The sequence below is a fragment of the Strigops habroptila genome, chromosome 5 (genome assembly GCF_004027225.2).
Source record: "Strigops habroptila isolate Jane chromosome 5, bStrHab1.2.pri, whole genome shotgun sequence".
Classification (NCBI taxonomy): Eukaryota; Metazoa; Chordata; class Aves; order Psittaciformes; family Psittacidae; genus Strigops; species Strigops habroptila.
Genome location: NC_044281.2, coordinates 7674404 through 7701582, shown reverse-complemented (window position 1 = coordinate 7701582; position 27179 = coordinate 7674404). Strand labels below are relative to the sequence as shown.

At 36.7% G+C, this 27179-nt stretch overlaps 1 protein-coding gene across 11 annotated transcripts in view; it reads right to left on the bottom strand.

Moving 5' to 3' along the window:
• Positions 1-27179, bottom strand: part of GULP1 (GULP PTB domain containing engulfment adaptor 1) — a 157522-nt gene that overhangs the window by 72622 nt on the left and 57721 nt on the right. For 10 of the 11 annotated variants that reach the window (XM_030487876.1, XM_030487879.1, XM_030487877.1 and 7 more), the window contains 2 exons: positions 14263-14357; positions 1549-1610 (listed from right to left, as the gene is read on the bottom strand). In XM_030487876.1, coding sequence (XP_030343736.1) covers positions 1549-1610; positions 14263-14290 — 90 coding nt within the window. In that variant the 5' untranslated portion in view covers positions 14291-14357. Of the gene's footprint in view, positions 1-1548; positions 1611-14262; positions 14358-21819; positions 22483-27179 lie in introns of those variants that run through there. The other variant, XM_030487872.1, reaches the window with a different exon arrangement.

The window sequence follows — 27179 nt, the reverse complement described above, 5'->3', positions numbered from 1 at the left end:
GTTAAAGCCTCTCTGGTATGGAGGACGATGGCTGAAGTACAAATATGGGGAGGCCTGGCAGATTGACTATATCACACTCCCACCAACCCGCCAGGGCAAGCGCTATGTGCTTACCATGGTGGAAGCAACCACCGGCTGGCTGGAAACATATGCTGTGTCCCATGCCACTGCCCGGAACACTATCCTGGGCCTTGAGAAACAAGTCTTGTGGCGACACGGCACCCCAGAGAGAATTGAGTCAGACAATGGGACTCATTTCCGGAACAACCTCATAGACACTTGGGCCAAAGAGCATGGCATTGAGTGGGTATACCACATCCCCTACCATGCACCAGCCTCTGGGAAAATCGAACGGTACAATGGGCTGTTAAAAACTACACTGAGAGCAATGGGTGGTGGGACTTTGAAACACTGGGATACACATTTACCAAAAGCCACCTGGTTGGTCAACAGTAGGGGATCTGCCAACAGGGCTGGCCCAGCCCAATCAGAACTTTTACGTACTGTAGACGGGGATAAAGTTCCTGTGGTGCACATAAAGAATTTGTTGGGGAAGACAGTCTGGGTTATTCCTGCTTCAGGTAAAGGCAAACCCACTCGTGGGGTTGCTTTTGCTCAGGGACCTGGATATACTTGGTGGGTAATGCGGGAAGATGGGGAAGTCCGATGTGTACCTCAAGGGGATTTGATTTTGGGGGAAAACAGCCAATGAACTCAATTGTACGCTGTTGCCTGCTCTATAACACTTTTATAGCCCACCAGCTAGATATCTTCAGGTCACCAGCCATTGACCCTGACTTCCCTCCGATCATCACCTCAACAAAGAATGAATTTTGAGGAAACCAGACGAGCTCAGCAGTGACCAGATGAGTTTGGCGGTATCATCAGCAGGCCACAACCCAACACTATGTACCGTCCCTCCTGCCCTGAAAGACTATTACAAGAGATGGAACCTGACATCATGGACTGGATGAGTTCAGCAATTTTACAGGGATTGGTCCATGGACTAGGGAACGATATCTTTCTCTGTGTGTGGGTGTGGGTGTATATATATGTGTATATATGGGACAGGGGTGATGGTGTGCTGAGAGATGTGGGATCTGAGCATGACATTCTACCATATTTCCAGAGTATTTGACATTTCAATACATCCAGCAGATAGGATCATTAATCATTGCCTTTGCTATTGTTCAAAAGAAGCTTGTGCTATTAATTTTAATTTTTCTACTACTGTAAGCATGCAGCCTGATGTTAAATTCCTTTGCATTCAAAATTTCCATCCATTTAGCATCCATTAAAAGGAAACAGAGCATCAAGCAGAAGAGGAACACTGGTCTGCTTTCTAGAAAAACATCAAATAACTCAGAATAATCAGTTGGTCACTATTTAAGAAACAGAAATTTTTAATCTGCAAAACAGACATCTACTAAGATTTTCTTTGTTATTTCATTTAGCTAATACATGTCTCTGAAGTTTTGAAATGAAAAGCAAGATAGAACACACTGTGTTGTAAAGGTAAGAGTACAAAATAGCTTCACATTTTCTTACCTTTGCATTATAGGGAATATAATGCTTTGATAAGGCTTCAGGAGTGTGCATCCATGTTTTGTCTACAGAAAAGCAAAATAAAAGAGGCACTGAATAGGTTATTCACTTGTTAATTATTACAGCATCTGTATAGAAAACATCAAGAACTCTCCTTTTTCCCAGAGAAGTACCTGTCTGAAGTAGTTACTGAGGCTTAAGGGAAATGCAGCATATCTCTCAACTTCCAAAACATTACATGAAAGAACATGGTTACTTCTCTTGAGCACACTTCCCATTTTAACCAACTAGATTTACCATAAGAATTCCACCTCCTCTTCCCCCAAATATATTTATTGGTCTAAGGTTGTTTGCTGTTTCTGCCTCAGATCAGTATTTGCTGCATCCTGCTGTTGTTTAAAGCACTGACTGTGTATTGTGCTTCTAATGATTGGATTTTGATGAATTATGTACTTTTTGATGGATTATCAAGACATTAAAGGGACAAAGGAAATTATTTTGGGAAAAAATATCAGAGCAATAACTGATAGGAAAAAGCCGTAATCCTTCAACAGGAGAAGAGAAACAAGTCACACTGTGGTAACTGATTCAGAAGTTTAGATCTTCTTTAATATTTCCATATATATCTTAAATGAATGTGCATATTTTCCTTTAATGATTTGTCACTACACTGCACTATCATATTACTTTTCCCATTGCGTGTTTCATATGGTGACATGATTCTATGATTATTTGTTAAATACATCTTCCCACCTTGTTTTCAATGGTCATTTAGAATGTTCTACATAATTAAAGCTGCAATTCCAAATGTTAGAAAATACTAATTTTTATTAGAAGTTTACAAACTGTGTTTAGAAAGTTTTCTCATTTGGAAGAATTTAAGAAAAAAAGATGTTCCAAAATACTAAATTGTATTACCAACCTCTTGAGAGATTCTGTAACACTTAATAGTATTTTTTACTCCACACATTCAATATTTAGTATTTTCTACTATGAAACTACTCCTGTTTTAATTAGCATGAATTAAAGTTACAAATCTGTAACTTTATTGAAATAGGAAACAGAATAATAGCTTAAAGCAAAAGTCTACCCTTGGATATTCACAGACAATTCCCCTTGCCTTTAAATGGAAGTTGCAGTTATAGCAATTACTAACCTTTTCGTCACACGTAAGAACAATAAAATTCTGTTTACTGGAAACTGCTCAAGAGCAAAAGCTGTGACATTTATTGACACTAAACCGATAACTAAACATTTTAGAATATACAGAAGCAAAAAAGCAGTTAAACAAGATATGTGTCATAGTCACCACAGTAACAGGATCAAAACCAAAAAGCTGGAGAAAATTTTTTTTTCTTTAAGCAGATTTCATTCTAGACTACAGTAATGTCCAGCTCCATCACTGAAAAGTGATATTATCACTTCTTGATTAAGCAAGCATGATTTGTCCATTCAGCAGCACCCAGGAGTACAATTATGCACTGAAGTGGCTCTTCCTTTCAATTGTGGCTCATGATTGAATACCAGAACCAAGATCCGCACTCGTTTCCCAGAATATTTTAAGACCTGAAACTTGGTCTCTATTTTCAGTACAATATCAAAAGCTGCTGTTATCTACAAGTAAAAAATAACAACCAGTGTGAATTAGGAATGTTAGAATAAAGCCTGACAACCTGAAAGATAACCCTAAGCATTGTATTTCAAGTCAGTGCACTGCTGAAGGCCAGACAAGCAGACTGGTGACTGGGCTTGATGGCAAAAGGCACAGAGGAAGCTGACACATACAGCAGGACTGCTGTCTGCCCCATCATGCTTACTGCAGCAGAGCAAAGACCTGCACAGTGCAAACTGCAACTTTGAACTGTGCATTCACATCACTAATGTCAATGTTTTATTTACCCATTTCCTACACGCCAACTGTTTACTAGCTTCAGCAAGGATACTGTCATATTTATAAATTCATAAAGGAAAATCTAGTAAAAATAAAATATTGAACCTCTTCAAGAAAAAAAACCCCAACAACAAAACCAGCCCTCCATTCATTTCGTGCCTAGTACTAGCACAAAAAAATGACAGGGCTGTAGCTTCTAAAGCAATTTTACAGGCAGACAACTCATTACATAAGTACCAGTAAAACTAACTGTTCTTTGCAAATGTTTCCTTCTTCCTTCTTCCCATCCCCAAACAGGGCAAGTTCAAACCCAAAAAAAAGGTGATTTTATTTTGGAGCCAAATTTGAAATGCTGGTCTTAACTAAGCAGCTGGTAATATTTCCAATATAATTATTAAGCAGCTGGAAATCTTCCAAACATTGTTATTAGATACAAAGCTTCACTTGAAATATTTTTTGCGAAATCATCCACTTGCCCACCAACCTCAATCTGTAATGCTACAGGGATCCCAGCCAACACTTTTATGCTGCTAGGAAAGTGTTTAAGTGTTGGTACCCCTATTTAGGGGTAAGGTTAAGAAATATGTCTGGGTTCTCTCAGCTCAAAAGGAAATCCATAATTTAGCGGAGTACCAAAAAGATGTCTGGATTCTATGAGTCTTGTGCCATTGATTAGAACAGTGAACTGGCAAGCTACATTTCCAACATCCAGATGTAGATCTGCATACACTGTGACGCATTAAAGTTTTCCATTGACACTGGAAGACCATTTCCTAGAGTGGAAATAATTACAGAATGATGGCACTTTTGAAAGAACTCTTAAAGCTAAAGAAAATCTACAGGAGACAAAATTCACATTGACAGCACAGACATGCAAAAAATCATGCAAGGTACTATGGGGAAGTTTCTTACTAGCATTTCCTTCTGAATTCTAAGCTCTGATTTTGGATTTATGTCACTTTCAGTAGCTGTTTTAAATACTGCTTAGAGTTAGATTTCACAGCAGTTGAGCAATACCAAATTCCAGACATTTTGCACCCAATAAACTAGAAAAATATGAAAAACAGGAATTCACTTAGAAGTATTTAAAAGTATTTTAAAAAGTATTCACTTCAGTACCCGATGTAGATGTGGCCTGTTGGTTTGCACAATCCCTCACTTTTTAAATTCATTTTAAATGGGTTTTCACAGCTTAGTACTTCAATATTCGTTCTGAAGCAACAAACAAAATATGAAACCCTACAATGAAAATCACAGTTGGTATTATTATTTTATTAGTTATAGAGCAGCAAGAGTTCTAGACACTTGATAAATAAATAAAACACGAAGTCCTAAAGGACTAAAAGCCAAGATAAAACCAAAACTGACAACTGCATGCATCTAACATAACAGTAGTAGAAAGTGAAAAGAGACTCATGCTATCATAACAGATGAAAACTACAATTATTCTAGATCTTGTCTGAAAGTCTTAATCTAGGTTGCCTTCACATTTACATTAAAGTTTAAGTGTCTGGTTGTTTTTGGAGATTTAGGAGTTTGAGCCATCCAGAGTCCATTAAAACCTAAGTAGAGTTTAGCCTGAATAAAGTATGAGAGATTCTAAGACGTAATAGCCTAAGGATGTGGTGGTTTTGACAAACATATTGGCACCGCGTGGAGAAAAGATGGGAAAAAGGATCACTGTCGAGGATTCAAGGGCAAGCCACAGCCCTGCTTAAAGACAGTAATCCTGTAGCCTCCCCGTAACACCTCTTCATGTGCACGGCATACTAACTGTGCGGCACAGGCTTTTTGAGAGCCCCTGTAGCAGCAGCACAGCATCTCATCCAGTTTTTAAGAGAATTTGGCTTGGGTGAGAGCTTCTCAGGCGTAGCTTCCTGCCAGCATACACTAGCCTCCTAAGAGCAATGAGAAAAACGCATAAAATTAGCATTTGGAAGACCCAGGATTTGACAGACAATTGCAAGGGAGGAGGCAAGGGGTTGGGCACTTTCATGGTCAGAGGATTAACTGTGCTCAGAATTGAGACTTCACTCCTTTCTAGTTTCCTTTGGAACACCCCCTTCCATTCTGAAAAAAAGATTCCTTTACAATCTGCATTTCACTTCAACTGCTCGGTCACCACGCACTCTGGGAGCACAGGCATGAGCCATTTCAGAGGCCTCAGCAGTGCTGGGAGAGGCAGGGAAGAGCAACATGCTGACAAATCACATGCTGAAGTCAACAGACTTAGGAACTTCACAAAGTATCCAGAAAAACTGTGCTGCGCTTAGTGGAGGATGACACCAGGTTAGATAAAAACATAGCTGACCATTTATCTCCCAAAAAGGGAAGCAATAACAATGCCAAGAAATTGTTCTCTCTTTGAGATTAATTTCCCCACACATTACTGCCCACAGATATAGAACAGATGTAGTGAAGAGGTACTGATGAACTATTTTCCATAAATGGCAAAACGACTCTCAACAGTGCAAGTTTAGTTAACTGCCTCCCTAAATCCCACTCTCACTATTTTTTATTTATTTTAGTGCCACAATGAAACAGTCATTTCTTGAAGGTAAAAACTAACACCTTTATTCTTTACTGAATCAAAGTATCTTTGACATCAACGGATGTCTTTTCTTCCTGCTATTGAAAGATCTTATGTGACAATGAGCCTAGTAACAGTCTCCTGACAGGGAGAGTATCCCATGAGATCAGTGCTACATGTAGGTATTGATGCTTCAGGGAACAAACGGCTTATTTGCTTCAGTGTGTGTATATATGTATTTACATCTTTCATTTTTTTCTAGATTATCTACTTCTGTATAAATCAAGAAAACTGTCACAATGGGGCATCTGTCAAGTCATTTCCTTTATCCTGCACTGCAACAGAAACAGGCAGGTTCTCTCAAACCTCACTTATGCTAAGTCACACAACAAGGGAGAATCCGTCTTCTTGACTGCTGCAGGCAATGAATGAACTGATACGCCAAGCCATGAAACTTAATGCTTGTTACCGAAGTTCTCATCTGAATATAATACCTAAATATTATTAACAAACATAAATCTACCCATATTCTTCCATAATACAGCTGTAGTATTTGTTCCAACCACCTTCTAGAGGAATGACCGAGTACAATCTGTGTGTCTAAATAGTAGAAGTTTATTAAAGTTATTGCCAGGTTACTATGATTAAGCAACTGAAATTATGAGTCAGATTCTGCCCTAAGCATGTACAGGCAAATACCCACCAACACACATAATGAAAAAATAATTACTTTGAGGGCATTTTTGTTGGGTTTTTTCCCCTAAGCATAAAATGTTCTTTGTAGGCATATTTCTTCTTTGTAGGCATATTTATTCTTTGCCAAGACAACGAAGCTGTATCTCCCTAGAACAGTCTGAGCTTTGCAGAATGCTTTGTCTTTCTGTGTCCTTCTCTCACAATATTTAGGACCTAATGAATGGTTTTAAACAGTTGATTACTAAAATAGCAAAATGACATCACAGAATACTGGGTTGGCACGGTCATAAGGTAAAAAAAAAAAAAAAGTTTGCAATTCCTCTAATAGCAACACTCACTGCATCACCTATGCATTTATACTACATATTTTTAAGATATGGATGCTAGTACATAAGTTTTGACAAGAAAGAAAGATAGAATCAAAATAATACGTAGTGCAACTAACCAGTGATTAGCAAACCTTTGCTTTTGCCCTTCTAATTTGTTAATGTTAAGAACTCCGGCTAAATCAAAGGGGAAAACAAGGAAAAAAAAATTGAGCTATTTAAACTTGTACCTCTTCTTGCTACAAGAAGAACTACACTGTGTCTTTGATAAAAGTTTCTAGTTGAAGTTGAAAAAGAGATTAGTGGTATAGCATAATTTATATAAGTGACCACATTTACAAATGCTTTCAACTGAGAAGTGTGTACAGATAAAACCTCCAACCCCACCTTTCACATTTGGAGCCAGAGTTCAGTCAGCTGTTCCCATATAAGTACAAATAAGTCTGGAAAAGTATCAATTAGGCTTGTAAAAAATTGTTGAAAAGGCAAGTTTTAGAAGAATTTCAAACTGCTAAAGTAAGAACATTACATGTATCACTTCAGTAGGGCAAAACAAAGGAAAAGAAATGGAAATTAGAATCTTGGTATGGTTAAAATAGAATTTTATTTTTCTAATTCATGAAGATTAAAATAAAGTAATAGAAAAATTTAATTGGAACTTTTTTTTTTTTAAATGCCAATAAACTGGGAAGAGAAGAAAGGAGTGACAACAACAACTCAGAACAACTACAGTATGTATATCTGTAGCTTGCTCTTGCTTATGTAACAATGGTACATCCTTTTATGTACCTAAAGGATTTATTTTCTCAAAATATTATTTTCCCTCAGTCACATATCTTGGATATTCTTTGCAACTTTCCAGCAGCTTTATAAGACAAAGCCCTTTAAAACAAAGCAGTCATTGTGATTCCAGTCAAGGTACGGCTCATACACATCCAAATTTATTTCACACAGAACACCACATCTTGTCCTTAGTTAGACATTCATCTCGCAGTTAACTCGCAGAGTACCTATGTAACTCAAGCATTTAGGTTGTAGCTTGTGAAGTTACCTGCAATAGTACACTTAGACAAGAACTCTACATCATGCACTAGTAACAACTTACTTTAAAAATTTATTAGCTCAAAAGATATGCTTGCCAAGCTGCTATGCAAATCATTTAACATTCTATAAATTAGGCTGTATAAATTTTAATAGGGTAACAACCAAAAAGATTAAGGCTCCTTCAATGCTGTTCCCATTCTAAAATCAGTATTCAGTGCTTTATGGTTAAGCAGTGCATGTATGTTCTTGAAAGGAGCTCCTGAGGTCTTGCAGAAGCAACAAATAGTTATTGTGGTAAATATGATTGTTAACTTGCCTAGAACATTCTTTAAAGCAGGTGGCGGATAAGATTATTTCTGCAATATCCTTCCAAAAATAATGCAGATAAAACGGTCAACAGGATATTACTCTCCCATTCTTATGTTAACAGAAAGGAAAGAAAAATTAGGCTTTATTATTTGGCATTAGGCTAAATTATCTGTGCAGACTTAACATGAATCTTACAGAGAAAGTTTCCAAAGTGTACTCCTCATTTCTAACTATGCATCCTCTAAAGAAACACTGTAATCATCTCTTTCCTAAACAATTAGATCTGTTCCTTCTGCTCTCAGAATATAAATACATACACAGTTGTATACAAGGACATGCAAACAGACAAATGCACAGTCCAAAAAAGGCACTTGGTCACTGAATATCGGCTTTTCACATGAACTCCTCTTTTGAAGCCCAAGGAGCAGTATTTGGAACACATAAAACCTCTTTGTATTACAAAAATATTAGGATAATTCATTTTTTTGTGTGAAGTGAGACCAACTGAATACAGTATTTAGTATACAAAAAGGTACCCTTTTTTTCCTCTCAACATTTACTCTTGAAAAAAAATCATATTTAAAGAAATCCTACAAACAATCAAGCAGCAGTTTTTTGGGGGTGGGGGATGATGAGGATATTTAGCGCTAGTTTTGGTTTTTTTCCTGGAAGGTGATGAGTGCTTTTATGAAAAGTTAGTGTGTGATGACAAGAATATCTAAAGAACGCAATGAGGAAGATTGTGACTACTTATATGCCTTTAAGGTACACAAGTATCTACTCCTCCTTCATGATTTTTATCATTATTGTTAATGTGGAAGTCCAGCACACAAAAGCCTATTTGTTTAAATCACTAATGTAAAATATACTCTCTGACAGAATGGAAGTATTTCCTTTAGGACTAAACTTATCCCCTTTACCCTTTTGGGGCTTTACCTGTTGTCTAATTCAAAAAAAGAAATATAAACTAAAACATGTGCAATCTGTGGAATGCAGTATAACTTGACAATGAAAATAAAGATTGTATTATAGCCAGTCCATACACATAAAAGAGCATCCTATAACCTTTGATGGCAATTTTTTGTCAGGCCCTGCCAATTAAATGCATCTTCCATAAATGAGACTCATGAAAAGCCATTGCACAGAAATGTTATTGCTGAAATTTAATGATTTACGACAGGCTATTGCTTCAATATATTCCATTTAGCATCATGAATACCATCTACATCTCATGACCTGATTATGTGGCACCAATTACCAACCTTACAAACTGCAATCATATGGAATAAAAACATTCAAAAAAATTCAGATTCCTGAATACAACAGCAACTTTGGCATTGAACTTAGTGCCATATGTAAACTAAGGCTGACATTTATTTTGAGGTGAAGGAGGATGGTCAGTGTGTAATAAAGAATGAACTAAATACAACTGATTCACACCCTCCACAACCTCACTGAAGTTCACTGGATTTCACACATTGTAATTCAGTACTAAATTTTGCCCAAAGTAGACCGATGTACCTAAATTTTTATCACTATTTTGATACACTAGTAGTTTTACTCTTTTAGCTCCAGCAGGTTTGGATTACAGTCATTACATATTTAGAAATGTCTCTGCCTAAGAGGAACAGCAGGTTTCTTTCACATTTCTGATGAGGAAAAGCCAATAAACACTAGTAATAAATACTAGTTAATTTTTGTTAACTTCTATGCACCAGTTCTTATACTAATGGTTTGGAAGGCAAAGCCACAGAATCAGTAAAATATGCCAAACTCATGTGGAAGAGGCACCTCCCTTCCCTAAAATAAAATAACCAAACCAAACCAAAAATCCTACGATTAGTGCTTTCTGTTTTGTGTATACACATTACCTGTACACACGGTCACATATAAATTAAGGACAAATACTTAATTCAGTTTAGATACCAATACACTAATAATGAGATAAATTTAGTTTAAAATATAGCACTAACAAAGATCTCTTACAGGATTGCTTAAATGTTGCTTAAAAGAGAGACTGAATTTACCAAGACGCAAACATATTTCCAGATGAACAGACTCTGATCTGCACTACAAATTTTTCCACTACAACATTTCAAACTACATGCTACCACACCTGACTTTAAAGGAAAAATTAAGAGGACCCTTCAGAAACCATGACCCAAACATTGATCACATACAAAAGCAAGCTCCTGATACCGTGATAGATATACATGAATGTTTTCACAAGCTTTGTCATAATAACTAAGCAGCAAGAACATACATAATAACACTGTTGTTCTTCAATTTGGTTTTGTGGGAGAAGAGATCCTTAAAAAGATATCTATAAAAGCTACATCAATAGAGTATACTGCATTCATTGATAAATGAATGGAAAACAGAATGGTTTTGTATAGTCATATAATATTTCTGCAACAGAGAATTTTCCTCTTACCACATGTAACCGGTAGTCCAATCAACCTGTACTGAAGTCAAGACAAAGGCTATTTTACTTCAAACAGGTACTAAGTTTTTTCATATTGAAACATGCAACTTTAGCAGATGCTGATATCAGATTTAAAACAAAAATTCATTTTTTTTCATCAATATTAGTTCATAAAGTTTGTTTTCCTGTTTTACTAGCTTATGGCTAACTGATGAGAATAGATATTCCAACTCAAACTGCTAAAAGATTCCATTTATTATTACTTATGTAAGCACTTCCTGAAACAAACTGTTTTTGTTTAAACTTCATTTTCCTGTATTTTTCATTGTCATCATTAGGATGAAAGGTGAACAGCTTGAATTTATTCAGTTTGAGATTGAAGTATATCAACTAAAACTACTATCAGGCAAATCAAAATAATGACATCTATAATACAAACATTAACTATCCAGGTTAGAAGTTCTGGTTTGTGCTTAATTTCAGGCAGTCAGACAGGCAATGACTGTACCAGCTGTTTTTAAGGTCGAAGCACTCAGTACACCTTCTCAGTTGAAGTGGCTGTTTCATGCCCAAATCATGACCTCCAAAAATAAACTTACACTGAGTATTTGCTCTAGATATGATACCTGTAGCCCAAATTTCTGTTGCAAAATGAATTATTGGTAACATCCAAAATGGGGTCTGTGCTCTGCTCTGATTTAGGACAAACCTGCTGTTCCCATAACACAGACTCTCAATGCACATAAACACTCACGTCACACATCATACCTATGAGGAACTTTTTTCTTCTAAGAATCAGGGTTAATTTAAAAAAGATCTCACTTCCTTCCTCTCCTAGCAATTCACATTTCCTTTGCAACTTGGTCATGAAAGCACAGGTTGCTATCCATCCTCCACCAGTTGAAGAAAAAATAATAAAAAAATCAAGAAAGCTTGAGTTTAGTGCTTCTCTTCTTGCTTTGTCTACCAATGTCTGTCAATGATGAAATAATTTCCTGAACGCTTAGAAGGAAAGTTTTGTTGCTTGAATCAGATGATGGTGCAAGAACAGACCTCTTCAAGTACATTCCAGTCATCAGCTAACCCAGGTCAAGAAGATAAGGAGCTATATGGCACTACTATTTTCTCTGTGCACCACATTAAAAGCCTAGTATAGACTGACTGTGACCATGGAGATTACGGGACACTTACTCTAGAAATCTGCACAATTCACATAATCTTTGGTTATTACGAAAGTACTTGTATTTGTTTAAATTCCCCTCAAAATCCTGTATCTTTGAGACTCTTGTTTATGTAGCTCCAAGGCAACAGAGTGATGCAAACTTGTAATTAGCACAAACCCTACCAGCACAGCCACCAGAAGACTAATTTGGATTTAGAGAGAACTGCTAGGGAAGTCACAGCACTCAGCTAATTGCTCAAAATACCCACACTCTTGTGAACAGAAGAAACCCACAAACCACCCTACCAAACACAGGCATGGAAACTCTGGTATCCCTGAGTTCTGGGAGTAAAACCAGGAAATACAATAAAGGAAGTCCAGCAAATGAACCTGTTTGAACGTGTTCTTAAATACAGTTATTAGAGATGAACACTGATACAGCCAAGTTTTTCTGAACTTCAGCTGGCATGAAAAATATGTAATATTCACTTATCCTTGACAACAGCTTAACTGAAATTCGCATTTTTCCTAGGATACAAAAATGGAAATATCATGTACACTACTATGAGTAAAATTAATGGATGACAGTATTTAATTCTTCTGGTTGCTCAAGTTCTGAATAATTTTTAAGATCTGCAATAACTGCATTTCATCGCACCTGACAGCTTTTTTTATAACATGTGTCTTTTAACACACTGAAATTATAAGATGAGGTCAGTAAGAATTTTCTTATGAAGAAATGAAAAGAGAAAGGCATGAATCCAGACCCCTCAAATGATCCCAAATACCTGAGGATACAAGTTCACAATTTAACCATAAAGGCAAGATGCAGACACTGGCAAAGGCAATGAGAATTAATGAAAGAGCATTCTAGTGCTCTAGGTACAAGTCAAAACACCAAGGAAATATCCCACAAAACACAACAGGTCTGTTTTTGAAACAGGCCAAGTTTCAAACATTATCAGAAGTCAATAGAAAAGAAAAACCAAGAAAGGAAAAAAAAAAATTAAATACCTAAACAAAATAAAATCTACAAACCCCAAGCTTCTTTCCCAGTTGTGATAAATCAATCCACAATTAAAGAATATTGAAACAGTCTCTCAAATTATTTGGAAGAAGATAGGCAACACTATTAAAGACGCTGGTAAGTATGCATCTCTTGACAGAGGTGTTACTAATATCTACACAAGAAAATACGCCAGTGCTTAAGAGCAGCATGAGCTACGGATTCTAGCTTAGTTCCTCAGCATCCATCGTGCTACTGGGTTATTAAATGATCTTTCATCCTGTTTTGTAGTCTTTGTGAGTACGTATATCTTCCTTTCGTGATCAAGCTACATCTGCTGATATTCTGGACTACTTAGGTTATCTCTGTTCATCTGGCTTTAACAAATAAATGTATTAGACACACAAGGGTGCCATGTTGATATCATTTCATTGTGGTATAAAGTATGGTAGATTCCTTTTATTTCCAGCTTTGATATTGACACCAAAGCAGGAATTATTGTTACACAAACAAAACATTTACACTTAAATCAACTGAGTTTACACCTAGTTACTAAAGCAGGGGCTCTAGCTCAGTGTGTATCACACTTAAAGATCTTTAGATGAAAACATGAAAAATAAAGAAGTTACATCTACTGAGTGTTTTCTACATTACAAACAAATGGGGGAAATGTCAAGAAAAGAACCTGTCTCTAATGCTCCATCTAAAAAAACCTTATGTTTAATCATAAACAGACCGTGAAAAGAGAATAAAGCAAGCCAGAAGAGCAACACACATAATTAAATATTTAGTGGTTTGATATTCTTTTGGAAAGCACACCATTTGAAGATTGCTACAAATTCAGAATAGCTTCTTAAAGCTAAGAATTATTCTGCTGCATGAGATATTTCAAGTATATTAAACACGGTTTTCTAAAATAGCTTCCCAAGAACCCATTATTATATATAATAAATACAGAAATCACTAACTCTTCAAAACTCCTAAAACCCTCCAGCACATCCTGTGGAGTGTGCAGGGGGAAAAAAAGAAAACACGTGTGTGTATTCCAAATATATATATATACACACACATACACAAGCAGATGCCTCAATCAAGAAAACATTATGAAATTCAACATAAGCCTTACAATACACAAAGCTCTGCAAGTATCAGTCAAGAATGCTTTGCTCTGTACATCTTAGAGAAGGCTGCCTGTTTTTACCTAGTTGATTAGGTGTGATTATTCATAAGTACTTCTTTGTATGATTCTTGATATTCTAAAGAATTTATACAGGATATATATTTATGGATATTTATGTCTCCCATGGAACATTAGCTAAATTACTTACCTTTTTTCCTGCTAAAAGCACGGTTCATGTTGAAAAATCTATCCAGTCAAAGATGTTCTTGGGTTTGTCAATTTTTCACACACACACACTTTAACCTGCAGAACAATACATGCAAGAGAACAGAAAAGTTCATTATTGTATGTGAAGTATGTTCATTATCTTCATATTAGAGACAATGCAAATAAACTTAAGAATTCTGAAATAATTCAGGAAAATAAAAGGGAGATGTGTTTTGCTGATGAAGAAACTGCAGAATTTAGAAGATTTAAGTTCAAATGTCCAGCAGTACTTCATACAGAAAGAATTCTTAACGGTTTCTGTGAAGCTCTTCTCACTGAGATTTCAACTGAGATTTCAGAGACACAGAGCATATGGTATTATACGCGAAGAGAAATACTACCCACAAATAGGTTGGGAAGAAAGCTTTGAAATGAATGCTGACTACAAGACTTCATAAAAACATTCAGTTCACATTTGCACTACCCTATTTTGTGTCATTTAGGCTGTCAGGTTATTTCAAGCTATGCTGTCATCTTCACGTGGGCTTGACATTGAAAAAAAAAAAAAACAATCACAATATAAAGACTTCTCTTCACTCAGAGATTCAATACTGAAAAAAATGCCTATCAATGCAACTACCTCCTTGCTCCAATTACAACAGATCGCACAGTAATTGCTGGATTTTCTTCACTTAAAACCACCGATAAACTCAAATTTTTATCTTAACTTCTGATCCACAAGATTTTATTCCTTACCAACATTTTTCAGCCAAAAAAATAAGACTGAACACATCCAATGTTTTTCAAACCCATCCCATTTGTTAGCATAGAGATTTTCCTTTGTCAGTCATATGTGACAATATCCCCATCACTCCTTTCCATTCTGTTCAAATCTTTGAGGCAAAAGTTGCACCAGTGCCCTTTCTCTGCTCTCAAAGCAGTCCAAAGAAAAAAAACATAAAAGAAAAGCAGAAAATAAAAGCACTTGGTATCAGATTTTCTTTGAAATCAGTTAGAACACTATTTTTGCTTTGAATAAACAAAAAGTTAAGCCAGTATTTCAAATGTCAGTATCAAGATGACTAATTCGTTTAAGATACTTTATGCAGCTCATGAACACTTTTTGTGGTGCCTGCCCCCCTCTTTAAATAGAGTTCAATACCAATTAAACCAAATATATACCAATTTCCATGTGAACAGTTGATATTTTACAGATTAGAACACATGGGCAACCGCAGCTAAAAAACAACTTCAATTTATTTTCAAATAATCACTGATGTGGTAGGACTACTTCTCAATATAATCCTGTGAGAATGAAGGAATAATCCCTGTTTACCTGAACCGTGGTACCCTAGATGTGCAACCAACCAACATTTGCTCTTTAAAGTCCATTTACCAGATCATTTTGGTTTTCACAGATTTTGTTGAGTATTTCAGAAGGGAGGATGCAATGAAATAAGCAAAGGTAGTAGGATATACTTTCCATCTTGTTATTTTGATACAAAGTCAAGAAAAAACGCATTAGGTACACTACACATTAGATCTTAACAGGAAAACTGAAGAAGCCTTGCATACACCCATAACCATTCCTGCTGACCGCCTACACTATATCATCAGTGTTACACAGAAAGATGTGGATAGAGGTCAGTGAAACCCAAACACACCATAAGGGTTATGAAATCCTAGGAATTATTTCAGTAGCCTCCCTGGAATGGGCAATGGCACTACTGGGGTAATTCCAGTAAGTAATAGCTCACCTGTGAGGGGGTTTCATCAAAAGCTGCCAACGCACAAGTGAGTAGTTCTCACAGGGAAGGCACAGAGTAGGACTTTCAACAGCTAAAATTATAACAATCAGTTCAGTTTAAATGAAGTAACAAACAGCAAAGAACATCAGAATTTTGGCTTTTCAAGCAACTGACAAGTGTGTTTAGCTTAGAGGTTTACCTTCACAGGCAACACAGGCAGCCTATTACATACACTAAGGATATATAAGCAATGGAAGAACTTTGTTCAGGATGTTCACCTTCTTCACGAACGATTACAGTCAGTGAAGAAAGCAGTTTTGAGGAAAAAGAGCTGTTACATTATCTCTGGCAGTTGTCTTACACAGCACTAGAGCAATCACTTCAGATCTCCACAGTGGGATTATAACATGTCTCTTTTCAGAACTCCTTTTTTGTGCTTATGTGTATTCTTGTCCTCATCCAAGAAACTACTAAGTAGCATATTTGAGATGGCTTACTGAGTAGAGAATCTCCTAAATAAAGACTGCACGCACATCATGAAGCTGTTGACTAAACCACATTTCTAAAGATCATCACTGAAGTATTTTGTTTAAAAGACAGCATAACTAAACATGTGGGGTTTTGGCATGGACAAGGGCATACTGCAATCAATCTACCCTAATAAAGGCCAAAATTTACTGGGTACTTACCTAAAAAATGACAGTATTTGCCAAATGTGTGTTCATAATTTCAGTTCTAATGAAACATCAATAGAACAAAATATGGAAGTGGATTAGGCAACAACTAGTAATAAAACACTTAATCAGTTTACTTCCACTTATCACAGGAAATGTTATTAAACAAGGAAAGAAACACTTAGCTACATGCAACTGCTTTTAAAATTCCCTCCAATTCTAATATGAACAACTTCACCAACCTCCCAGATCTAGAAAAAGTAGATGGTTAAATAACCCATAAAATTTTGCTATATAAAAAAAAATAATAAAAAAAAAAAATCGACCCAAACACCACAAGGCTAATTTCAAATTCCTCAGTTGGGCTCAGGACAAGAGGGTCATGCCAGACTGTTGTAAGCAGCACTAGTAAGCTTCTGATCAGGAGAAGAGCATGCTTCGATACCTGTGATATCATTGCTCATAATATTCAAACTGACAAACAAAGCTCTTAGGAGCAAGCAAGATGTTCTCTGATCATGGATGCTAGACAGGTTTTCTGTTAGAATATGATTTTGTTTCTGCCAATGCTCAACACACAAAAGCTGCTGGAAGAAACTGAGTTACAAAACAGTCTGTTAGAAGCGTGTAATGAAGTCAAAAGGAAGGCAAGTCTGAAACCCCCATTATGGTACAGCCCTGTGCAGAAAGGGGGAGGTCTTCCTATGATACCATTTGTTTTGAAAGGGTAAAGCAGTCCTAACAATCAGAGACACTAGGGAATAGGAATGTGGACCAAACCACTTCATTACTCATCACTTAGGAAGACACACCTATGTAAGGAATGTTTCTCCACCTTACTCCTAGGAGTTTTCTTCAGCTTTGTCCAGAAACCAAACCCTACCAGGAAACACAAACTTGAATGTGACTTCCACAAAATGGTTAATTGACAAAATATGAAGAGTTCTTACAGGTATAAACCAGGGAAATTTGGGGTTATAGCAGGTTATTTCCCTGGGGGCAGAGAGAAAAGAGAGACGGATGGACAGATGGGGGGGGAGGGGGGGGGGGGGGAAGAGATAAGACTTAGAAAAGTAATAATAATAAAAACATAAATAACAGGCAAATATCCTGGGTGGGGGGAAACACGACATTCTCCGTCTGAACAGTAGTGACATGGGCATGTGGCATGGAAAGTTGAGTATTTAAGCTGCCGTATCAAACTTTAAACGTTAACAGTGGGGAAAGCAAACACTCTCTCCTTTGTCTTCACTGTCATTAACCCCTTACTTTTCACGGTGAGGTGCTTCTCACAGTGAAAAGGAAACTGCAAAATCGCAGGGGGTGCAATGAAACTAGTGGGTTTGTTGACAGTGGTGTTTGCAGGCCTTTGGGCTGGTGAGTGCAAGGGTGGTAACTTTTGAAGGTGAAATCATCTCCTCTGTAAATACTTAACGCCAACGATAAGGTTAGTTGCTGTCTTCTATGCTTCACGCAGCAAAGGAAGCTGAACAAAGGGAGCAGAGTGGCAGTCTTCCAGCTTCCAGCACAAGCAGCTGCAGTGCTCCCTGGATGCTGAAACACCACTGAGGCTTCCACACAGACATCTTTAAATGCCTGTGGGTTCCTTCACAGTGTTGTGGTTTGATATGTTTTCTAAATTTAGAGCTGTCTCAGACAAGCCAAGAGAGGGGGTACTTATGAAGGGGATAAAACAAACCAACAGAGTAACTGCTCTCATTTGTCTCTTATTTCCTTTTAAAAATAGGGTATTCCTCAGGATTCTCCCCTGCAGACAGTCCCTTCGAATGGCATCGACTATAACAATTCCTTGGGCTGAACCTTTTTTTGGTGTACTTCTTTTTCATTCAACAAATAATTTTTCCAACAAAACCTCCCTGAAACTCCCAACTTGCACCCTTACACTCCCTTTAATAAAAATCTAAATTCCAGCCTGTTCCTTCCCCCACACACACACACAGTTCCCACACAAAGAAAAATTTAACTTCAGAAGACCTGAAGATTCAGACTCTGTCCCCTCTCAGACCCCAGTCTTTCAAGCATAGGGGATAACATTTCATAAAGAATGAAGAACAAAATGTTTCAAACCCTGTTTTCAAAACAGCTGCAGCACACAGGAATGTGTGATTCATTGACCTGCATGAAATTTAAGCTTATAAAGTTACTTCTGAAGGTGGGATAAGAAACTTGATAATTCTTTTTCTGTATTAAACCAAAACACCAGGACACTATTGTCCTGATTTGACATGTGACATAAGGAAGGAAAAAATTATGATACTAAAAGACTACAGGAAGTGATACACAGAAACAGATAAACACTGTCATATCATGATGTACTCCCTTTTATATGACAAGTAACTGAAACACTAAATTCGCACAACCCTTCCTCCTCTGAAACAGTAAAATCTAAAGAAAAATATGTTAACACATCAATGAACAAAATTCAGTGCAGACTCAAACCTGCACTCACATGAAGCCTTTCTTAATGTTCGGGAAGCAAGCAGTTCCATTCCTGGTGATGAAAATACAAGTGTCCTTTGAGTTTGTAAGTAATAATAGTCTATAGGAATATAAACTACGAACAGCATTTAAAGAGAATTTAGTGCTGTGAAATTCTGTAGAAAAAAATACATCTTCAAAATCCTCAAAAACAGCCTCACCAAAATTGAACAACTTCTTATCAGCTGTAAATTCTTAGTCTGTGCTTGGGCTTTGTAACTGAGCAGAAGCACAAATGGAGTACAAAGGAGAACATTCAGTCACTGGAGAGCTTTACTTTTAAAGTTTTATTAATCTCTGCATTTTCAGAAACATTCATCAGCCAGAATCAGGCGGCAGGCACAGTTTCTGGCTGGAAGCAAATCTGAGATTAATTCTTGTATTTTTTCCCATGTACAGAGGAGGGGAGAAATTTGGTCATGAACTGGTCTTTTATCTAACACCTTCATACTCCGCATTACCAAAGCGTACCTTGCTGTTGAGATGATGGTATTCTCAATGGGGCAGAGCTCTAACACCAACTCTACTGGACTGTCAGCCTACAGCGAGGGAGGCATGAGAGTGAAGGGACCAGAGGCATCACCAAGGGGCTCACTGAGTGAGAGTGAAGACAGAATTGGTCTGACAAAGACCAAACCCGCTAAAAACCACATCCCTAATATGTAACTCATCTTCCAATACACTCACTCTCCTCTGAAAGGGATGGGCAAGAACACCCTTATCTGAAGGCTAAAAACATTCCTCTCGTCTGACAGAGATCACAGCCCCTGTTCTCCCAAAGCTCCTGAAAACAGCTCAAAGGTACATGAAAATCACACATGCATTAATTTTTTTTCCTCTCTTGACCAGTATAAGCCCAGTACCATTGTAGCAAGTGTTTTTCCCCACACATCAAGAATTCTTTCAGACCACAGGTAAAGCATTTCTCATACAGTAAATCTGCCAAAGCTAGAGAGGTATTCAGATAAACTCTAAGGACAAGCAGACAGCAGTGTTTTGCTATAAATATCAACATCAAACAGATGCCAGGAACCAGAAAAATCTATATGGAACTCATGCATTTCATACAAGTTTCCAAACAGTTCTCGTAAGTGGCTTTTTGCTCTTCCAATTCCTAAAAATAACCTGCTCCTTTCAATGAGAAAGAAGAAAATACAAATCAGTAACAGGTGACAAGGGGATATCACTTCTATCAGCAAAAACAACTTCTTAGGCAAGGTTGCCACTAGTTTTTGGTTTACAGCAAGAAGAAATATCAACGTCAAGAAATATAACAAGAATAAATTACACTATCAAAGTAGAACTCTGAAGAAAATATGCTTAAAACTGCTGCAAGCACCAATAAATCCCCAGACAAGTTGCTAATGGCATAATCTTCAGGAAAAAAAAAAAGCCACAGAAATGCAAAATTCATTTTGTTTCACAAAAACAGTTCTCTAGATCTGGCTTTTAAAGCATTAAAAAATTAATTTTAAAAATATTGCATTTTTCAGCGTATTTATTTTTAAACTATTATTTTGTATTATGCTTGTGCAGATATGTATTAGTGGATTACATTACTCATGGAACAAACTGAAGTTTATACTGTACAAACAAGTAATTTTAAAACCAGGAATATTCCCTTCTTTCCAATGTGTTATATTTTGCAAGAAAAATTGATACTCTTGTTCACTGTGACAGAATAATCACAACCGGGATACAAGAAGAGCTTCCTTTTCCCTCAAATGCACAAGCGTCTAGTGAAACACAAAGGATTTCAGTTGTGTCAGCCTAACTTTTACTCTGCTGTACAAGAACTTACAGATGTCAGATGCTCAGAGCCAACAGAAAGGCTTTATACATGTTCCCTCTCAAAGAACTTGGTCACTTTCATCTGCTTCCAAAAGACATATGGCAAGCATCTTGCTCACTTGCAGACAAGAGGTTCTGTATTTGACATCCCATTAGCCACTTGATCATCCACATGGAATCTGAACAAGATTTCTGCCTGTCCCACTAGTTTCAGATGGATGACGGAGAGCCTGGGGAGCTTTGTTAGTGTTTTAACAGCAACAGAGTGGGATTCAGCAAGGGGCTCCACCACAACATAGAAGAGCTCTTAAAAACAGAACAGTTCTGGCAGGAGGGATACTGGACTCTTGAGTTTTTGACACACAGCATGAATAATTCTCCAAAATTTTACACACAGTCCTTGCTTGGATGTTTAGATACAATTAAAAGTAAAGGTATGTCCTGATGCTGAACATGGTTACTCCTATGTTGGCATCATCCTTTCTCCTCTGGAAGAGCTGACTGCTCCATACACAATCTAGAGAAGCTGTTTAATTACTGGCACATTATTTTCAAACCATACATGGCATTTATTTGAAATCTTTGGGTTTTCCAAAAGGCTATATTTATTATATTCATTGCATTTCCACAATCACATTGTAAAAAGTGCAACTGCCAGAAAAGGCAGAGATGGAAAGACTCAGGTATTCTAAAAATACAAAGTAAAAGATGATTAAGAGGAAGAGACCCTGGTGTCTCTTTAGACAGAAGAACCAGGAAATTTCTGGGTAGGTACCAGAGAACAACCAGAAAGAGAGTAATATGAAATGTGCCTGTGTCTCTCCACACAAATCCTCTCTGTATTACCTCTGCTTATGCATGGACTTCACTAGATGTTTGTCTGCTGCAGTCCTCTGTCCTGGAGCACGAGAACAGGCTTGCTTCAATTTACTATGAACACAAAATTAAAGACATAATCACCCTCTCCCAAAGAACTCTGAACTAGGACACTACAAATGGTTTTGTAATTCTTTGAAGGCACAGTCTGGGGGGTTTTTAATTGTAAAAACTTCTTAGGTTTTTCGGCAGGTGGTGGTGGGGTTTGGTTTTGGTTTTGTTGGGTTTTTTTGGGTTTTTTCTGTTTGTTTGTTTTGTGGGGTTTTTTTGTTTTGTTTTGTTGGTTTTTTTGGTTGGGTTACTTCTTTATTTGTTTTTTAGTTTAAAAGATCAATGAAAAATTAACAGAATTCATCCTCTTATGGAAATGAGAACTACATGCTAAAACTTATAATCATGTCAAAAGGTGGAAGAAATAAAAAGATGACATCATTAAACTTATTTACCTGCAGAACTTCAGCTCCATACTTTGTACCTTAATTTGGGAACCCTTGTTCCACAACTCTCCCTCAAAGGAGAACCAGAGCCCTGTATAAATTCAAGGTGTAGAGACGGCTATGCAGAGTGTATATATAATTGCTTTCTTACCTTTTATAGTCCAATTCCTATGCCCATTTCCCTCTTAGTGCTAAAGGTCACGCTAGAAATCTGTGTAGCAGAGATTTTTTTCAACTGATTTTCTCATAGCCAATTTATTAATACATTACATACCTCTGAAACAATGACATACCAAGTGTCATTCATTTACAAAAGTTTAAAGCGTCATTCACTTCACAAAGACTTTTAAAATCAGTGATACTGAACACACATTCCCTTACTATTAAAGTCAATAGATTTCTCATTAATGTTAACACATTCAGAATCTTTGCTTTAATTGGTTAGCCTCAATGACAGCATTAAGTTTTATTTATACAGATGAGACAGGCTTTAACTGATTTCAACAGTTTTCAAAATTGAAAAAAGTTGGCAATACCCATTTTTGTCACTTCTACTGAAATGAATCTCAGAGTATCTTGAAAACTAGATTATATTGGGTTTTAGGCTTTATCATATTATATTCCTTTAGCTTATCTTCTTTAGTCCTTCTGAATACATTTCGAGGAATCCTAACATTTCAACAAGGACGTGATATGATTTTAAAAGCACAGATATTAAAATGACACAATAGCATGGGAACCAAAACTGTATTTATGAGAAATTAATCTCATCTCTGTCTTGTAGATCAGGTATGTGTTCAAGTAGTTTATTGTAACTTGTATTAAGGAGAAACATTAAGGTTTTGCACACTACTACAGCTACTCTAAATCTTATTTTGAGATTTTGGTAAGTGATGCATCCTAAAGTAATTTCATGGAAATTACTGGGATACAGACTACTACATAATAGCATTTCTAAGCTAGCAAGACTTACATTTCTTTAGCTTTCCTGGATATGAGTGCTCTGTATCTTTTGACACAGTCAGGACTAAGGAGAAGTGTTTAAAAGCATGACAGATCAGCAAGTTTAGACTCAAACACTCATTGTATCACACACAGAATGGTACTGGCTACTTGGGAATGGGAAGACACTATTGCAGTCCCTGGCTTCAATTAATTTCCATGTAGTTCAAATATGCTGCAAGTATAACATTCTCCTTTTTTTCAGCTTTACATAGAAAAACTCTCAGTGAGGCATCTCCAATATTTGGGGAGGAAGGAGTGTCTTCTGATCTTTACAAGTGTATGATACATTGACAACAATCTACTACGAAATGCATAGCTCATGGTGATTTAAGGCTCATAGCTCATTCACTCCCCAGGTAGGTACCATAGCTCACTCACTCCCCAGGTAGGTACCTATCCGTGCTGAACCTCCAGAACCAGAGGAGAGAAATAAATAGAAGTCATCCTCCTGAGGATATGGAGAAAATTTAGACAGCTACTATCAACAGATTCAGTGACTGAGCCCATAATTGAACTACAGGATGTAAAATGAGAGAGATGTGAAAAGCAGGTACCAATATCTGCCATCTTTTCAAAGAAAGTAATTTTTAGACTCTCCTTCAAAACTGGGGGGAAAAAGGGAGAAAAACCCAAACAAACAAACAAAACCCCCCAAACAAACAAGCAAACCACAGAAAAACAGTATTTAAAAACCAGACATGGACCCTTGCCAGGAAGTTTCTATTGAATGGCTTAAATACCTATGCTAGGCATTTATTTTCCCTTTCTTTCTATACAGATCTGAGCTGCCAACTCTGGTCTATGGCTTTGGGTACAGGAACTAGATTGATAAACACTGCAGAAAAACTGTTTCACAGCACCTCAGTTCTTTCAGAAATTTAAGCTTCACTACCAAGGTTTCAAGAAATCAGTGTATAGATCCACACCGTATAAAAAGCTACTCCATTTAAACATGCTTTTTAAATGTATTTGTGCAGCCGAAGACTGCAAGTTAATTCCACTTGAACTATATACATACATATTTAACATCTGTCTCTACCAGTCAGCACCAAGCACCTGAACATCCAGTGCTGACTTCTTGGAAAGCACAGCTTGCAGAGGCTACCAGCTGTCCTGTAAGAGAAAATTCCACCAGTGTGTGGATCTCTTGAAAGAGATCCTTGTAGCATACAGCCATAGAGAATCTTCTCCTAGATAGTTATTTTGAGAGAAGAACCCACAGCAAAACCATAGAACATAAAACAACTCTCTGCTGCATGCATGCACTTGAGAACATGCTGCTTTCAAAAACCAAACCTAGAAGTCACCTGGTGAAAAAAAAATCAGAACCATCAACATAAAATTGCACCCCATATCCAACTGTACATCAAACTACATGCTACTCTCTCCTCCTCCTTCGCCCAAAAACATACATTGATGATGTCAATTTTATCAATCACGGAGAACTATTCAGATTGTCCTGGAAGTAACTTAAGTAATCACGTAGAAATATTACTGGTGGTTGCTCATGAAAATTAAATTACTCAGTGTTTTGGATTCATATACAAACAGAACTTCACAAACACTTCTTGAATACCGCTTTTCCACAACACTTTAATGTTGCTATACATTCAATATATATATATAGATATACTGATTATATATATATAGATATATTGATAAGAATCCACCATACAAGAAAGCATTGGTATTAAGCTACTGGTATTTAAGCATTTCCCAGTTCATTTCAAAAGAAATAGCTAGTACAGAAAAAGAACAAGCTTGTGTGAAATTACCAATCTTAAACAGTCTTGCTTTGATTGCAGTTTTAGATTTTGTGAAAAAAATTGAGCACAAAGGTAATAATTGAGAAATGCATCAACCTGTGAGAATTTCTGTAATAGGGCATAGTCATTATGGCCCAGTGCTATAAAAATCTTGCTCAAACACACATCTTTAGCTACAGTTTTCTGCACTTCTCCAAAACTCATTCAGTTTTAATGGAAAACTTATGCAAGACAACTCAAGCAAAGTTCATTCTTTCGAAATTGCTTGAATATACATGCATATAGATGTGCACTCTCAACTGGCTCACTAATGGCATGCAGACAAAAAGGGCTGTTACTGAATTCTCACAAACATTTTTGACTCTGCCTTTAAAAAAAAAAAAAGCAGATGTTGCAGAACAAGAGCATCTGAGTCACTTGAGAAAAACTGTACTTTTCATAGAAAGAAATCAGTATCTCCACAATACTGATGTAAACCACAACACAGATTTCTATATGTAAAGAAAAAAGAGGAAGAAGAAAAAAAAAATCCTACTGTTAGGGTCAGTGGACAGAGATGAAAATCAAAATTAGTAACCAGCAGTTACCTTGAGAACTGAAAGCATAAAACATTTCAGCTAGGAGAAAAAAATTACATATGAAATTACTTACATGCCTTGATAAGCTGGAAAGGAACAGAAGAGGAAGTATTGTTTTAAGTGAGGAGTAATAGAGACAAAGTACTACAGAGTATTGTTGATGGAAGTTCCCCATTGCTCTGCCAAACCCCTATGTTCCTTTTTCTTCACTTTGTTTATGACTATGAGCATGCCAGCTCTAATTTGTTTCTTGAACTACCTATATTTAAATCTTATTGGAATTCCACTGCACATATGATTATGCAAAATTAATCTCACCTTCCCTTTTCATCCAAGAATGTGTGTGTCTACTAACTGGATTTTCAAAAGTATACCTTGCTGGTCATGACTCACTGATATTTTTAAAAACAGCTTAGCTTTGTATGTTTAACCTTCCAGAAATTATCCTTTATTGTAACTGGACTCTGACTTCAAGAAAGCACAAGAACTATTAATACCACCAATGTTTTTTAAACTCCATTAACATCAAGAAGCAACAAGATGAGAGCATAATTACTACAGGAGCCAAATTAAAATATTCTCTCACTTCATAGCTCCTTCAAAAGGAGAATATCACTGAAAGTGCCAGTATAAGAATTCTTTTCAAGAGAGAAAACCTCAAGATGCTCCCACATGAATTAACACCCAAACTAGAGTCTACACCAGTTAGTAGGTATTAAGTTTTCAAATGCAGTTTGAATCAAGCCAGTGGGAAACAAAATGTATTTTGCAGTCTTTTAATTTACAATACAGAACTAAATAGAAGCACTTACTAAGCAGCCAAAAGAAAAAAAAAACAAACCCAACTTTAAAAAAACCCTTAAACTAAAACAAATGAACCAACCCCTGAATTTCCTTCAAATTCTCTGGAGAGTCTCATAAGCCACCCCCTTCCCCTCAGGATAAAAAAAAATAAAGAAGTCAGAACTAATAAGCCAAATGATTATTTCTTTTTTTATACTAAAGTAATGTTGGAGCTAAAATTGGTATAACAAAGGAAGTTAGTTGCTTGCTAATACTGGGGAAGCTGCTTCCTCTCCCATAATGCATTTAGCATTTATGAAATCTTTCAACAAAGGATGCAGAAGCATCCACTGACATTAGATAAAGTTTACAAGTACTCCTATGATATTATTATCATTCCATCTTGTAGGTGCATAAATTAAGATGGAGACACAATATACAGCTTCCCAATGGCACTGAAAGAATGGACAGCTGCAGTAAAACCCAGGACTTTTGAATTTCGCATTTGTGTCTAAGGATTTCTCTAAATAAAAAATATTTTTTAGCAGCTTTTTGGTGGGGTTTTTTGGTTTTGTTTTGGGTTTTGGTTTTGGGGGTTTTTTTGGTGGTTTGTTGGGGTTTCTTGGGGTTTGGGTTTTTTGGTTTTTTTGGTTGGTGTGTTTTGGTTTTTTTTTCCCAGCAAGCTTAGATAGTTCCTATTTATTTTACAGTTAGCATGATACTACTACAGAATCGGAATGTAACTTTTCAAACAGAAGATC